We start from the raw sequence: 17,500 nt of genomic DNA on the forward strand, positions 1-17,500 counted from the left end.
CGTCTGATTTTAATGCAATGAGAAACAGATGTATTGTTTTTGTATCCTCACCTGCAGGGAGCGACATCAGTGTGGAGTCAAAATAGAGGCATCCTTCATGATCACACTGCTGTGAGTAATGAGTGTGCTGTGGAATATAGCCTGTGCTTCTGTGTGTAGTTATAATGAGTGTGTGTTAGGATTATAATGAGTGTGTAGTTATAATGAGTGTGTGTTAGGATTATAATGAGTGTGTAGTTATAATGAGTGTGTGTTAGGATTGTAATGAGTGTGTGTTAGGATTGTAATGAGTGTGTAGTTATAACGAGTGTGTAGTTATAATGAGTGTGTAGTTATAATGAGTGTGTAGTTATAATGAATGTGTAGTTATAACGAGTGTGTAGTTATAACGAGTGTGTAGTTATAACGAGTGTGTAGTTATAATGAGTGTGTAGTTATAATGAGTGTGTGTTAGGATTGTAATGAGTGTGTAGTTATAATGAGTGTGTGTTAGGATTGTAATGAGTGTGTAGTTATAATGAGTGTGTGTTAGGATTGTAATGAGTGTGTAGTTATAATGAGTGTGTAGTTATAATGAGTGTGTGTTAGGATTGTAATGAGTGTGTAGTTATAATGAGTGTGTAGATATAATGAGTGTGTGTTAGGATTGTAATGTGTGTGTAGTTATAATGAGTGTGTAGTTATAATGAGTGTGTGTTAGGATTGTAATGTGTGTGTAGTTATAATGAGTGTGTGTTAGGATTATAATGTGTGTGTAGTTATAATGAGTGTGTAGTTATAATGAGTGTGTAGTTATAATGAGTGTGTAGTTATAATGAGTGTAATGAATCAGAATCAGATTTATTGGCCAAGTGTGTTGACACACACAAGGAATTTGGTTCCAGCAGTTTGTGACTCTCAAAGGTACAGACATAAATAACACAATACTATACAAGAAAACAATGCAGAATGAGTATAAAATGTGGATATAGAATGAATAAAATATATAAAATATGAATATGGAATATGAAAGATCAGTAATGTACATAATGAGTGTGTAGTTATAAGTCTGTGAAGCTGCTGATTGGTCAGCTATTGTAAAGGCCCTTATGACATCATCAGCTTGCAGTTAGAACTCCATATTAAAGTTCATATAGAAATTTTCACCCTCTGAAACAGTTATTAAAAAAGTTTATAGAAATAAGAAAATAAACCTCTTAGTAATATGACAAATAGCAAGATGCTGACAAAATGATAGAAGATTACAGTGTTCAATGAACAGGTTTCTCTTCGCTTTCTCCTTGTGATTATTATATTCCTATCTAAGCAATTTTCAGACGCAAGTGTCTGAGTGTGTTTATAATGTGATTAAATCACAACAGAAAACACACACAGCCGATTGTGTTACTTCCTGCAGCGGCGCTTGTGCTTGTGTATCCTTATCTTTTATTGAACTTTATTGAGAAAACTGTTTGTTTGGGGGAAAATGCTTATCTCAGACACTTCACTGTAGATTTAACTTAGACTGCTGTGTGTGTGTTTGTGTGTGTGTGTGTGTGTGTGTGTGTGTGTGTGTGTGTGTGTGTGTGTGTGTGTGTGTGGGTGTTGTGCTTCCTTTATCTATTTCCCTCTTGTCCTGCAGGTAATTGCCGTTGGACTCGGATAGAAAGAGTGAGAGAGTGAGAGAGATGGAGCACTCAGCATCCTATCATGCTACAGTAGTAGCATTTTTCCTGTGAACACACACACACACACACACACTTCATCACCTTCTTTGATTTTTATATTAGAAAGATTTCATATTTACAACCGAATAAAAAATTTAATTTTGACATATCACTGTTGTTTTGAAGCTTAATGAGAACACACACACACACACACACACACACACACACACACACACACACACACACACACACACACACACACACACTGCTCAACCTATTCCTAGTTCATTTCTTTTTATCAGGTGAAAGACTAAATATGAAACATATATGTCTGTACGGTGGGTAGATGGGGACATGACAATGCTGAATGTGACGCACACAAGCGACATCATTTTTTTCTTTAAATTAGCAGTCACATCCTAAATAGTGTTTGTTAACGGACATATTCATATTTACTGCCTGTATTTAAATGTGTTTTGTTATTTCAGAGGGAAATTTTGCTGTTTTATTTTTTAATTTGTAAATAATGAGATATACTGTATTTTGCAGCAAGTTTATATTTTGTTATGAACTGTATGAGTTTTGTATCTTTATCTCCAACTGAAACCCTTTTTGTATAAAAAAAAAAAAATATTTTTTTTGTGCACAAATAAAAAGTGTCATTTGTCTATTTGCAGAATTTTGTGTTTAATTTTACATTTCATTAAGACCTCCAGGTCCATCTATCTATCCATCCATCCTTTCATTAATTTTCTGTTCTGCTTATCCTTCAGTGCTTTGGAATCCAGGGGCACAAGGATTTCCGCCCATCGCGGGGTACCATCACACATACTTACACACTCGCACGTCTTCCGACTAAAGATCTATCTAGAGAACCCTGAAGAAATCACCTCCAAATCACACGGAGAACATGTAAACTCCACACATGCTGACCATTAAGCCACCATGCAGCCTGAGTGTATTTTCCTAAAAAAAATATATCATTCATTCATTCATTCATTCATTCATTCATTCATTCATTCATTCATTCATTCATTCTCTACCGCTTATCCGAACTTCTCGGGTCACAGGGAGCCTGTGCCTATCTCAGGCGTCATCGGGCATCGAGGCAGGATACACACTGGACGGAGTGCCAACCCATCACAGGGCACACACACTCTCATTCACTCACACACTCACACACTACGGACAATTTTCCAGAGATGCCAATCAACCTACCATGCATGTCTTTGGACCGGGGGAGGAAACCGGAGTACCGGGAGGAAACCCCCGAGGCACGGGGAGAACATGCAAACTCCACACACACAAGGCGGAGGCGGGAATCGAACCCCCGACCCTGGAGGTGTGAGGCGAACGTGCTAACCACTAAGCCACCGTGCCCCCCAAATTTATATTAAATTTGTATAATAAATATGATCATTATCTGCCATTTGCATCATACAGTACGTACCGATACAAGCTGTTACTTTCACATCTAATCCTATTTTGGTGTTATACAATGAAGATTTTACTAGAATGTATTTTTTAATGATTCATATTTCCATGGATATGAACAAGCGGATCAGATACGAACAAGCGGATAACCATACATAGCTTTAAAGATCATAAGTAGGACTTTAAACATAATAGGCAGCCCATGAAGCTCGAGTAAGCCGATCGATCACGTCTTCCTCGTCTATTCCTAAATGTAGGAGTGCTGCGAAAGAAAAAGAAGAAACTCAGCTGAAATCAGAAATGCACATTGTTTAGCTCCAACACAGGAACAGATTAGAGCTCGCTATGAGAAGTTAGCAGAAAGACTTCCTGCTGTTGCATGCTGGTAATCAGCACCAGATGGATTTCATTTGTCTGATTTTCCTTCTCCAAACTTCTGTCTTCCTGGCACCGAGTTTTCATTAATCTGAGCTTAAATGGCAGTATGCACCGTGTACAGAGCTTATCTCCACCAATATCGTCTTCTTCACTTCCTTATGGTTTTTGTAAATGATGTAGCATGCAGTAGGTAATCTGTATTTCTAAAACAAAACACAAAGAAGTGAAAGTTCACCACATTCTTAAACCCGGTGATTAATGAACACTCCTTTAAGACATGCTACACGTGCTAGAATGGCATAATACCAGAGTACACAAGTCTGTACAAAGTAATTCTGCTATATGACTAATAATAGCTGTTAATAGCTTATGTGAAGCCCCTACTGTATACAGGGTAAAAGCATGACATTAGCCAGCAGTAGCTTTTTAGTGTCCTTCTGAGTTAAAAGGACAAAAACAGAAGTTGACTCGAGTCCTTGCTTTGTGTCCTGTTTGAAATTTATATTTCCACAATCACAGCAACATACTGTATTAGACTCTCTCTTTCTTGTTCGGTTTACATTAGCATTATACTATGACCTCATGCTTGAAAATATTTTAAATAAGATCAGAATTTCTATGTATTTCTATGTGGGCTGAAACATTAAATGTTTGCTAAGTGATGCTAAATCTCTAACCTAGCTGTAACGAGGCAGTGGCGGAATCCGTATGCAGAATTTGAGCTTTAATGAGAGAAAGGCAGGAGCAGTAAGCGAGGCAAACAAACGCAGGCAAGAGCAAGGCAAAACAGCACAGTAGGTCATACAGATAAAGGCAAACAGTGGCAATAATCCAAATGGCTCGGTACGTTGAGGAAATCTGACGATACATTGCAGGGTGTATAGCGTGTGTGACTTATATGTCGTCGAACCCTGAAGTGAACACTAGAGGTAAGTCTTCCTGAAACGGAGAGGGTTCCTTCTGGAGTGATGGATGTGGTTGCTGATGATGTTCTTACACTAGCAAAGTCTTTAAAACATAGGAGCTATTTTAACCAAAACAAACAGCAGCTTCACTCAAACTTTAGAAACTTTACAAGAGTTTTCAGAGCTTAAGTTTTACACTCTTCCACCTGAGCGATTTCATACAATGGGCATGAGATCTCTCCTCACTAATCATCAGTGTCGGAGAAGCTCTAATGTAAACACAGTCATTCCCGCCAAACGCTGGGATGTAACCAGGAAGTCTAACCCTAATCTTTCTGATAAGGACAAGAAGGATTTATTAAATATAACAATATCTCTCATAGATGTTTTTTTTTTTTTTTTTACCAGAATACTCAACCTTAAACAAACAAGTAACAGGTTCAACTGAGATTTGAACTCAGAGCACTGGATTCAAAGTCCAGAGCACTAACCATTACACCATTGAATCAGGACAGTGAGGGCTAACTTATTATCATATAATGAACAGAACAGCTTCAATCTATGACCCAAATTCAGGTTACTTCTTTAAAACTGTTGGCTGCTGTGTCAAGTCAACCGCACGCAATTTAGCTAGCTAAGTTAGCTAGTGTGTGTAACATCAATGAATGAACTCTGTTCAGGAAACAATGGCAGGAAAAGAAAGTTTTGAAATATATCATTGCCATGTTGAATGGAAAAATGTATTTTCTTTTATGGGGTAAAAGTTCTTATGATGGACTTTAATATATGAATGTATTTTGGTACACAAAACATATCTGGGGGACACGGTGGCTTAGTGGTTAGCACGTTCGCCTCACACCTTCAGGGTTGGGGGTTCGATTCCCGCCTCCGCCTTGTGTGTGTGGAGTTTGCATGTTCTCCCCGTGCCTTGGGGGTTTCCTCCGGGTACTCCGGTTTCCTCCTCCGGTCCAAAGACATGCATGGCAGGTTGATTGGTATCTCTGGAAAATTGTCTGTAGTGTGTGAGTGAATGAGAGTGTGTGTGTGTGTGTGCCCTGCGATGGGTTGGCACTCCGTCCAGGATGTATCTTGCCTTGATGCCCGATGACGCCTGAGATAGGCACAGGCTCCCCGTAACCCGAGAAGTTCGGATAAGCGGTAGAAAATGAATGAAAACATATCTTTAGAGCTTGAGTCTAACACATTTCTGACTTAGCTACTCCTGCCAAATGCAAGCAATCGCTTATTTACAGTTTTGAAATGAAGGCAGAACCATCATCATTACCCATGTCAGCTCTTCTTCGAGAACCTTCTCTTTCTGTCCCCATGTGCATGACGTGTCCATCACTCTATACTTCATTTGTTTGTCAAAAAAAACATTCATCTTGACTAGAATTTGGTAATCAAATCCTAACATGGAAACAAACCATAAGAAAACTCTTCAGAGGTTCCGCTGATATTTAAACTCACTGCTGGATTCAGAGTCCAGAGTGCTGACTGTTACACCATGGAACCAGAAAACCAGTGCCTTTTAGTTGCTTATGCACCCTTTCTACCAGAAAGAACCGGGTGCTGGTTCGAAGTCCACTAGCGAGCTAGAGAGCCATCACAGGGCTGAGTCTTATGTCACTGTATACAACCTTATACAGCAACGTTACAACGCAGCAGCGGCAAACACAAACACAACATCAACAATGGTGGATGTTGCTTTACTGTTAATGCTCATGGTTTTGCGAACCTACATTTGCTTCCAAACGCGATGAATCCTTAAATGATTTAAAAATGGCACTAACAAAGTTCTCTTTTGTCTTATTGGTCACAGTAACCCCACCCCCAGCCCCTGACGCAAGTGGTTCTTAAGTCTAGACCAGCAACGTTTTGGTGCTACTTAAGAACCACTTTTCCTGGTTCAGAGCCGGTGCTTTGGGTGTCGAAAAAGAAAGAACTGATTTTAAATTAGGCTCCGAACCAGCACTCAAACTGTCTCGGTGGAAAAGGGGCATCTTCTCTGGACTCTAACATCTAGTGCTTGCTTCCATGATGGTGCTTTATCATTAACGTCACCAATGCTAACATTCATTCATTCATTTTATACCACTTATCCGAACTTCTCGGGTCACGGGGAGCCTGTGCCTATCTCAGGCGTCATCGGGTATCAATGCAAGAAACACCCTGGACGAAGTGCCAACCCATCACAGGGCACACACACACTCTCATTCACTCACACACTCACACACTACGGACAATTTTCCAATGCTTTAATCAATTCTACTGTAGATTTCATTTTTCGAGTTAAAATCTTTAAACAAGCCAAGATTTGAACTCGTATCTCCAGATCACTGGCTAACCTTTACACCATGGAACCAAGGCTCTAAAATCCCAGGTGCCAATACTTTTTATGTTTAGCTAGTGATTAAAAAATACTACTTTTTATATGATCACTACTAAGTATAAGCAGTGAATGCTACTTTTTTATACCACTTTAAATATAGAGTTAGCATTCCAAGCTTTAGTCAAATGCAACATAAATGCTAGCTGAGCTTTACTGAAGGCTCTAGATTTATTGCCACGTTGGTGTTTGCTAACTGTTTCAGTTCAGTCTGTGTTTGTGCTTTGTTTTTTTTTTTATTTTGGACATTGTTGGATGCTATTCATTGCGCTAATCAACCCAGCATTATTCTCATTATTCTTCTCATGAAGCTCGATAGGCAACATATACACAGACAGAGACAGGAATACTGTGAAGAGCAGCTCTCATGAAAACATCAAGAAATTAACATGTTCTGATTTATTTTCTCCGATGTTCAGAAATATATAATAATCTATTTAAACAACTTTAAATCACAGCCACATACCACATACTAACCACAAACAAACCACATACTCTTGAAGACGCCTCTTTCATCTCCTCACAAATTTCAGCTAATTCTGTCATTGAGAAAGAAGTTACACCAAAGGAGCTTACAATAATTCAACCGAACACAAATGGTGACCATTTTTATTTTTACTATCTGTGTGTAAATAGCCACAGTCAACATCCTACTTCCTGTTTCTCAGTGCCACAATTGTCCCCAAGCGCTACATGAATGACTAAATTACACAAAAATGATTCACTCAGTTTTTTTCTCTACATATTAGGACATGGAGCTCTTTCTTTCTCAGAGTGCATTTGTGTTGTCGTCTTTAAAGTATTCCAGCTTTTTTTGGTCTCAAATATGGACCTCCTGCTCAGCTGCAAATGGGCCCAGTGCCAGGCTACATGCAGAGCCTCACTTACTATTTCTCTCTCACACACACACACATGCGCACACACACACACATGCGCACACACACACACACACACACACACACACACACACACACACACACACACACACACACACACACACAAATTCATACACGCACGCATGAACACACACATTGCACACACATACACACACACACACACACACACACACACACATTCTTTAGAGCTTCAGTGCATTTCTGCTAGATTAAGATACTTAATGTTGGACTTAGCATGAGGAAAGTGTGGAAAAAGTACAGCAAAACTTAAAACCCCTGTTGTTAAACAAATATTTTTCAGAACCTTGTGAATTTGTATGTCATCTGTAAAACTGTAATACAAATCATACATTACCTGAGAATATTAAGTTTTGAAATACAGTACGTAAATATTTGCACAGGGTGTGTGGAAATCCTTTTATCAGTGCCTTCGTTTATTTCTTTATATTTCTTAACTTATTTATTGCCAAGACGTAAATATTGTCTGCTTTTTTTCCTCCTGTAATTGTTGTGCACAGCGAATAAAGTATATATTAACATTATATATTTAAAACAGCAGAATTAACACTTTAACAATTAACACTAATTTATTTGCACTAATATGCCAAGAGATTCTTTTTGCTTATTATTTTAAAAATAGATTTAAATTTAAGGCTAAATAGATTTAGATATTAAATGTAATAATAATAATAATAATAATAATAATAATAATAATAATTATTATCATTATTATTATTATTATTATTATTATTATTATTATTATTATTATTATTATTATTATACACAAGTTATTTGTTAGGGAAATTTATCAAATGCTTTATTCCAGTTGATGTTTTCTTTGTGTATAACACAATGTAGTGTTTCATGTTGTTTAAGAAGTTATCAGCATTTAATTCAGCACATGCTTTTAGTAACTGTGTGTGTGTGTGTGTGTGTGTGTGTGTGTGTGTGTGTGTGTGTGTGTGTGTGTGTGTGTGTCTGTGTGTGAGAGAAAAAAGTTATTATTATTATTATGCAGTTATTAAAAAAAAATTATTATTATTATTATGCACAAGTTATGTGTTAGGGAAATTTATCAAATGCTTTTGAAATGAAACATAAGATAAGATAAGATAAGATAAGATAAGATAAGATAAGATAAGATAAGATACAGCAGCAAAATATATATTAAAAAGAATAAAGAATAAAGACATAATATGATATACAGTATATACAAAAACAAAAATGTATAAAAATAGTTACACTGAAGACATTTTGCACATAGGTAATATTGCACATTTTTCAAAATTTCTGTTATTGCACACGTTTAAAATACTTTGTTATTGTTTATTATTGCAGTGAAACAGTAATATTTATGGTGACCGGTGATTGTAAAGTCTAATAGCAGCAGGGAGAAAGGACCGTCTGTGTATTTGTGTACTTAAAACCTAAATTACTTTTTTATGTGCAATATTTATTTCAACTTTTATATATATAGATATATATATACACACACACACACACACACACACACACACACACACACACACACACACACACACACACACACTATGGTTATTTTTCTCGTGCGCATGCGCAGTGAGTACGCAGGCTTTGGGACGCCTCGGGACACGCAGGGGGGGCGTGGTCGCGTTTTAGCAACGTCATCATCCTGAGACTGGAGTTCGTGGAAAAGCAGGCAAAGGAGCGTTTTGTGCTCTTGTGTGTGAGTGAGACAGACAGACAGACTCACTGTGTTCAGCGCCGACGGATTACAACCATCATTGTTTCTACTCTCGTTCCGTTCTAACCGTTTTAAGCTTCACTGAGGATTTTAAATCGTAACGGAGTATTATTTTGTTCACCAGGTGGAATGTACACACCTATGGATGGATGGATGTAAATAAACAGCACCAGGATTGATAGTCTGCTGTATTATTACCATTACTACTATTATTATTAGCAGCTTACATGCTTGTTGTGATTATTACTAGCCCTTAAACACAGACAGTGTTGCCAAGGATACGAGTCGTGGGGAGATTCCCAAAGCCCGGCGTTTGTGCACCGGAAGGAACCCCATCTACAAGCTACACATATCTTTTCCACCTTGTTATTGAAGGTAAACAAACCCCAAACATGATGAACAGCCGCACTGACACACAATAAACAAGCTTTGTTTACGTGTATAAAACATAAACACTTGTTTTTTTTAAACTGCTACTACATCATGGAAGCAAACTCAGGTCTCTGTCATGCTTCCTTTTTTAAACGTCCCACTGAATTCGTGTCATTTTTTTACACGCTATCGAGTGCACTTTTGCGTATAAACGTAAATATTTTAGACACCGCGGCTAAGCTAACGCTGATTAAAAAAAGGTAGTGTATGTATGTGGTTAGCTAGCATGCTAATGCTAACTAGCATTGCGTTTAGATTTCCTAGAATGTTTTTTTTAAGAAACCAAATTTCTGATCGTTTTATCGTGAACACGCTTATTTATTTTTATTATTTATTTATTTGTTATTCGCTCGGATTTTAAAAGTACAAAAAAAATGTTTCACATACAGACTTAGCTTAGAGGCTAATGCTAGCTGCTGCTTGTTTTGTTTTTGTTCCTAGAATTGTTTTTTTTTTCCCTTCCCCTTTTTTCTCCTACTTTATTCACTACAGAGAATGCATACATTTTCTACCCAAAGTTCGATTCTAATATATATAATTAAATAAATAAAGGTTTATATTCACCACTAATGTGGTAGCATATAGGCTAATAGTAGCTAGCTAGCCTTTCAAGCCTACACTGCCTGGTGCTATTATGTGAACATGGTGTTAATTATGGTTATTTTTGTAAGGTATAATGGTGAAAACGCACTTTTTTAAGATTTACTTAAGTTAGATTTTAGTATCGAAAGCACAAGTACGCACAAGTCGAATGCAGTTTAGAGGTTTAGCTTAGCCTAAGTGCTTGGTATTAGCTAGCTAGCTAATAATAAATAAAACATGTATATTTTTAACCCTTAAATTACTTCCAGTTGATGTTTTCGTTGTATAACGTGTAGTGTTTAAGAAGTTATCAGCATTTAATTCAACACATGCTTTTAGCAGCTGTGTGTGTGTGTGTGTGTGTGTGTGAGAGAAAAGGCTGATGGTAGTTCAAGCTTCTCATTTCACTACATGCTTAAAGCATCTCACTCACTTTCAGTAAGAGCTTTATCCTGGTGGATCCGGAGATTATCCCTGGAGCACCAACACTGAGGCGGGAAAATGTCCCAGATTTAACTCCATCACATGACACCACACACACACACGCACACACACACACATCTTGGTAAAGTTAGCACCTTTAGCCTGCCTGCTGTCTGTTTTTGAGCTGTAGGTGGAATCCAGATAACCTGGAAGAAACCCAGACAGACATGGAGAATCCGGGAAACAAGACAGACGTTAGCCTGAAATTTGTCATTGAACCGTGAATCCCGGAGTTGTGAGGCTGGAATATGACTTTCCTCACCCTCTTGCCTCCTGCATACAGCTCATAAAGCTCTGTTCAAACGGTAAAACGTACAAAGGGAATATGGTTTAATTTTTGATTTTCCATATTTTCTGTGAGGAAAATATACACGATCATATCACTGCATGACACGAAAACCGGGTCTTTGTCATAGACTTTGTGCCATCTATGGTCGCGTTTTATTACAGACTAATCTGATCTGAATACAGCCGAAGTCGCAGAGATCTGCAGCTGGGGTCAGTTTGAGGTTCCAGTTGATCATGTTGATGTTTATAAAATTACACTCATGCTGGTTTGTTGTTGCCTTTGACCTCAGTGTGTGTGTGTGTGTGTGTGTGTGTTATGTAATTATTACTGTTGAAGCCAAGATGGCCAGCAGTTGAGGCACCTGGAAGAGGAAGCGTATGCAGATAATCTTGCTCAGAGATGTTAAACGTCATCCAGTAAGGTCAGCGTTTTTAAATTCTGAGACACCGGCCATGACGGCGGAAACCACATGATTGAAAGAATTTTTAAAAAAATCTCAATTTAACAGATGTCGCTTTTAATCCTCGAGTCATACCTAAAGTACACAAGCGAGCATGTGAACGTTTATGGTCTGGTTGTACTGAACATCCCTTTCCACACACTCAGTACTGTTTGGCTTTTTATAGTTGGAAGACTCACGATTTCCCTGAAAAGGACGAGTTTCCTTCTGAGCCCGGTTTCCTCCAGAGGTTTTTAATTCGTCCTCGTGTCGGCTCAGGATTTTCAGGTCGAGATTTTCTCGTCACTGTCGAACGATATCAGAATCTCTATCAGGAATTCGGCAGAGCCACTTTGTGACAGGATAAAAAAAAATTCTGACAGGAAAGTACTTCAGCTGCCGTGTTTAGATTGAATTCTGGTACGTTTTTCTTTCTCGTGTCAGATTTTATGACCCTGAAAGGAAAACGAATGTGGAAAAGCTCTCAGAGGACTTTGACGTGTTTGGTGAAATAGTGAAGCAGTCAGTCTGTAACGAAACGCACAGATAAGTGATGACACTTCAGATTATTCACTTCAGCGCCCCGTCCCGCTCGGTGGTGTCAGTCATGCGGTAATGTGTTCATTATTTTAATGTGCATTAATCTCAGAGGCTCTTTGGGGCTTCACCCTTAGGAGAACGGTTTAAAAGGAAACAATGCAGTTGTGAGCTTGCTGTAAGGATCCTGTCCAAGTTCTGTCCTCAGGCATGCTTTTGTTAAGTCCCAGATCTTGAGGTCAAACAGCAGAGGTTTAGAACAGACGTGTAGAGTGAAGAGAGTGGAACCAGAAAGAGCAGACAGGGGGGGTGAGGAGGCAACTAAAGTAACTAAGACTTGAAATGATGGCCCTACAGTCCACAGGGGTCTCTCTCATTCTTGTTCTCATTCTCTCTCTCTCTTTCTCCTTGTCTCTCTCTCTCTCTCTCACTCACTCATTCTCTCTTTCTTTCTCTCTGTCATTCTCTCTCTCTCATATTCTCTCCTTCTTTCTCTCACACTCACTCACTCACTCACTCAGTCACTCACTCACTCTTCCTCTCACACTATCTCTCTTTCTCCTTCTCTCTCTCTCTCTCTCTCTCTCTCTCTCTCTCTCACACACACTCAATCTCTCTTTCTTTCTATTTCCTTCTCTCTCTCATATTCTCTCTCTCATATTCTCTCTCTCTTTCTCTCACACTCACTCTCTCTCTCTCTCTCTCTCTCACACTATCTCTCTCTCTCTCTCTAAAGAGCACACACTGCTTCTCTTTCATCTCAGATGATACTATGCAGATATACATAAATCTTCCTCCACAATGTTTTGGCAATATTAGCAGCTAGAAGGCTTATTTGGAATGCTAGTAACGGAGTTACTATGGCAACCGCAGCCGGTAGTAGGAACACCTAGAGATGAGTTCAAAGTACACGCTGCATGAGTATGATCGGTGTTCCTCTCTGTCCCGTCAGCCAGAGTGTAAGGAAGGAGCCAATCACAGGCTTTTATCAGGCCAAGTATGCGTAAGAGGGCAGATTGAAGGATGTTGTGTCTGTGGAGCAGAATATACATTTCATCAAAAAACGTCATCAAGTGAGATTTCCTGAATAAGAGATTTCCCCATTCTGATCTGTCACTAACACAGAACTCTCACTAACAACGATATAGGACTTCGGACATGTTTCGTCGCCGAACGGTGACTCCGAGAGGAAGAAGTCATCCATGTGCCATGATCGGTTTAGACAATAACTCTGTCACATGATTCACAAGGTTTGAGAGCATAGGGTACAGAGCCTTACACACACACACACACACACACACACACACACACACACACACACACACGACAGATCATGTGCCATTACATGAATTATGAATTATCTGTAATGTTAAGATGATTAGTTTTCAGCCTGAGACGTCACTGTGTCTCCTGAACGCCGTCTTTGCTCTGTTAGGGTTCATTGTGAATAAAGAAGCATTGGTGTGTGTGTGTGTGTGTGTGTGTGTGTGTGTGTGTGTGTGTGTGTGTGTGTGTGACTAAATGTACCCCTGAGCACTACTGCACTTTTTTTCCTCTTGTCTTTTGAAGCAGTTGTTTCCAGAAAGTGTTTATTCTGCTGAGATGAAAGAAAAGAGCACGTAGTTACTGTGTTTTTTCACCTGCACTGCTCTCTTCATCTGCAGGTGTGTGTGTGTGAGAGAGAGAGAGAGAGAGAGAGGGAGAGGGAGGATGCAGTGCTCAGCAAATGATTCAGTTATAGGGACCTGTTCCAAAAAGAGCTTATTTATTTATTATTGATTTTTGTGTTTTGTTCGTTTTAAAGAATAAACCCAATCTCAAACGTGACTTTTTTTTATTTTGGAGCAGCAAAGAAAGGAGGATCTTTGCAGAAAAGTTAGTTGGCCATGACATCGCAATCTAAATAAAATGCTGCTGTGTGATAGTGATACAAGGATGGAGACACACACTCTGCTTTTGCGCACACACACACACACACACACACACAAACACACTTTCCACTGTGTTTGAGTGCTTGCTGTTTGGTTCTGAATGGAGAGAGTGAGAGGGTGTGAAAGGGAAACCCTCTGCATTGTCCTTTGCTTTTTGTGTCCTTCATTCTGGACTTGCTGCCCCCCTCTCTCCTAACGAGCACACACACACACACACACACACACACACAGACCATCTGACCTAAAGTAGCCGCCTTCTCTCAAGCCCAGACCTCTGTCTCATGAAGTGGTTGAGTGAATCTATGTTTTAATTTCTTAAAAAATCTGTCCTTATAATTCTAAAAGGTAAAAGTTTATCCTGTGTCTTTAACACCTTTTACATTCCTTATCAGATATCAGGAACAGGAAAGAGGCACTGCCTGCTTCCTGAGAGAGGGAGGGAGGGAGAGCTGGGGAGGGAGAGAGTAATGGAGGGAGAGGGAGGGAGGGAGGGAGGGAGGGAGAGCTGGAGAGGGAGAGAGTAAGAGAGAGAGAGCGCGAGAGAGAAAGCAATGGAGAGCGGGAGAAATGGAAGAAGAGAGAAAGGGAGAGAGAGAGCGAGAGAGATGGAAGGGGGTAGAGAGAGAGAGAGAGAAAGTAATGGAGAGAGGGAGAGATGGAGGAAGTTTTTTTTCCTGTTGACTATACCATCAAACTTTATTATACTTAAACTTTATTTTTCTCTTTAAAAAACAACTAATTTGAATATTTTTTTAATGTTATTATTTTCTATATAATTTCACTAATATTTGAAAATATAATACATTTTATTAATAAAATCTGAGTTCATTAATAAGTAATAATAAGTATTAAGAATTCATTGTGTGAGCACATTTAGTAGAGAGGCCGTGTGTGTGTGTGTGTGTGGAGTGTGTGTGCGTGTCTTTTATCTTTTTATTACAGCATGTTGATTGTGTTATAAATCTGCTTCATCGTGTTTATCTTGCTGTAAACCATAAAGGTGTGTGTGCGCGCACACACACACACACACAGGATGCTACGTTGCTTTTCTCTACCATGAAGGGCATGAAGGGGCCCCCAGCGGAGGGTCGTTTCCAGGGTAACGTCTTTCTCTCTCTGACCTTTCAGCATCCTTTTCAACATGAAGGTTCTCCAGAAAAGATGTGTGTGTGTGTGTGTGTGTGTGTGTGCGTGTGTGTGTGTGTTTGTAAATAAATCTATATAATGCTAGACTGAATTGTGTAGCGTGAGCGTGATCTATCCCGTAGCTGTAATGTGGTAGTTAGTGTACAGGTTTAGTCCTACAGCTTGATTTGAGAGCTCTGGGTTTGGTTTCATTATGATGGAGTGATGTCGTATCTGCACAAAGGAACGACTGACGTTTACGCTCACACTCTGGCTGAAACGCACGTTTGTTGTCTTACAGCTGCACTAAATTACAATCTAGGGATCTCTGTGGGCCGCGAGAACCTGCGGACGGTTAACAGAATGTGTGCCGTGTGAAATAGTGCGAACGATGTGGATGGAGTTTGTGGTGAAACTTTGCGACACACAGCTGTGTTTCTGAATTGTGGAAATAAAAACGTGGATGATGACGAGGCTTTCAAGTGTGATGTTCATCCAGAGAGGGAGCAATGAGGCTTGGGATATAACTGCTGGCACGCAGGCGTGTGTGTGTGTGTGTGTGTGTGTGTTTGTTTCTGCTCGCCTGCAGCACATCAAAGTCTATCTGCAGAGCAGGAGATAAGCACTGCTGCTCTCCTCTGTGTGTCTGTGTGTGTCTGTCTGTCTGTGTGTGTGTGTGTCTGTCTGTGTCTGTGTGTGTGTGTCTGTCTGTGTGTGTGTCTGTCTGTGTGTGTGTGTGTCTGTGTGTGTGTGTGTCTGTGTGTGTGTGTGTCTGTGTGTGTGTGTGTCTGTGTGTGTGTGTGTGTCTGTGTGTGTGTGTGTGTCTGTCTGTGTGTGTCTGTCTGTGTGTGTGTCTGTCTGTGTGTGTGTCTGTCTGTGTGTGTGTCTGTCTGTGTGTGTGTCTGTCTGTGTGTGTGTCTGTCTGTGTGTGTGTGTGTATGTGTGTGTGTGTGTCTGTGTGTGTGTCTGTCTGTGTCTGTGTGTGTGTGTGTGTGTGTGTCTGTCTGTGTCTGTGTGTGTGTGTCTGTGTGTGTGTCTGTCTGTGTGTGTCTGTCTGTGTGTGTGTCTGTCTGTGTGTGTGTCTGTCTGTGTGTGTGTCTGTGTGTCTGTGTGTGTCTGTCTGTCTGTGTGTCTGTGTGTGTCTGTCTGTGTCTGTCTGTCTGTGTGTGTGTGTGTGTCTGTCTGTGTGTGTGTGTGTGTCTGTGTGTGTGTGTCTGTGTGTGTCTGTCTGTCTGTGTGTGTGTGTGTGCCTGTCTGTCTGTGTGTTTGTGTCTGTGTGAGTGTGTGTGCCTGTCTGTCTGTGAGTGTGTCTGTCTGTGAGTGTGTCTGTCTGTGAGTGTGTCTGTCTGTGTGTGTAAATTTCTTATGTCATTCCTTGTTGTTAAAGAACATTTATGTCCCCTAACCCTCAGAGTGAGAAGGTTGTGATTTGATCTGCAGGACCAATCAGCACCTGCACATCTTAACACCAAAACACACTCTCCTGTACGCTGCATCACACAAGGAGACACGCTCATGTAAACAGACTCCATGAAGCTTACATGTGAATGTGGAACGATCAACACTAGATCTCCAGTATTAACTGTCACCCCACAAGCCCCGCCCCTTCACTTCCATCTCACTTTAGTAATCTCTTCATTTAAAAAACAATATATTTACTTCTCTATTGACTCCTCATCCGCACTTCCTGTCCTGATAAACACGCTGTCTGTCTGGCGCGTGTGTTTATACATCGAACATCACTTAATAAATGTACAAAACTCCCAGGGATGTGTGTTTTTATTAAAAACAAGCAACCGTAACTTCCTTAAATCAGTCCCAGCTTTGTTGTGGCACTGCAGAAATTTCATGTCTTTATTTATTTTTAATTTGTTCTTTTTAAAACGAAGGCTGCCGGAGGACGGAAAAACAAGCGAGATGTTTCGACGTGGTTTCGAAACGCGTTCACTGTTGATTTCCTGCGAGACTTCACACCTTTCTCTTCGAGTTCCCCAGGCTCCACACAAACACGCCATGATCTCACGCCATGATCTCTTCGATAACGAAGAGGACAGGGCTGCTTTCAGACTCGACACTAAACACAGCTCAGCATCGGGATCTTTGCTTCCTTTCTAAACGTCTGATTTTAACTGGATATCAGGTGGAATGGCGGTCTGCACCGCGTCGTGTCAGTCAGGCCTGTCCACGTTTGTTCACTGTTTTTCTGCTCGTTCCCACAAGACATCTGGAGTGGTTTGGATTTCCATACTGCACACACACCTACGTTAGTGGTTATAAAGATGACCGTGCGAGCTTTCGTGAGCGTTCGCCG

General features: G+C 40.0%; 2 protein-coding genes across 14 annotated transcripts in view; both read left to right on the plus strand.

The window, feature by feature from the left end:
- Positions 1-1,912, plus strand: part of tmem154 (transmembrane protein 154) — a 12,764-nt gene extending 10,852 nt beyond the window's left edge. For all 13 annotated transcript variants that reach the window (XM_027158018.2, XM_047816598.1, XM_047816597.1 and 10 more), the window contains 2 exons: positions 58-111; positions 1,622-1,912. In XM_027158018.2, coding sequence (XP_027013819.2) covers positions 58-86 — 29 coding nt within the window. In that variant the 3' untranslated portion in view covers positions 87-111; positions 1,622-1,912. The remainder of the gene's footprint in view (positions 1-57; positions 112-1,621) is intronic.
- Positions 1,913-9,288: 7,376 nt separating this feature from the next.
- fbxw7 (F-box and WD repeat domain containing 7) overlaps positions 9,289-17,500 on the plus strand; it is a 102,509-nt gene continuing 94,297 nt past the window's right edge. Inside the window, exons 1-2 of the mRNA XM_027158069.2 lie at positions 9,289-9,526; positions 9,622-9,746. Coding sequence (XP_027013870.2) covers positions 9,517-9,526; positions 9,622-9,746 — 135 coding nt within the window. The 5' untranslated portion in view covers positions 9,289-9,516. The remainder of the gene's footprint in view (positions 9,527-9,621; positions 9,747-17,500) is intronic.

This window comes from Tachysurus fulvidraco, chromosome 7 (genome assembly GCF_022655615.1).
Source record: "Tachysurus fulvidraco isolate hzauxx_2018 chromosome 7, HZAU_PFXX_2.0, whole genome shotgun sequence".
Classification (NCBI taxonomy): Eukaryota; Metazoa; Chordata; class Actinopteri; order Siluriformes; family Bagridae; genus Tachysurus; species Tachysurus fulvidraco.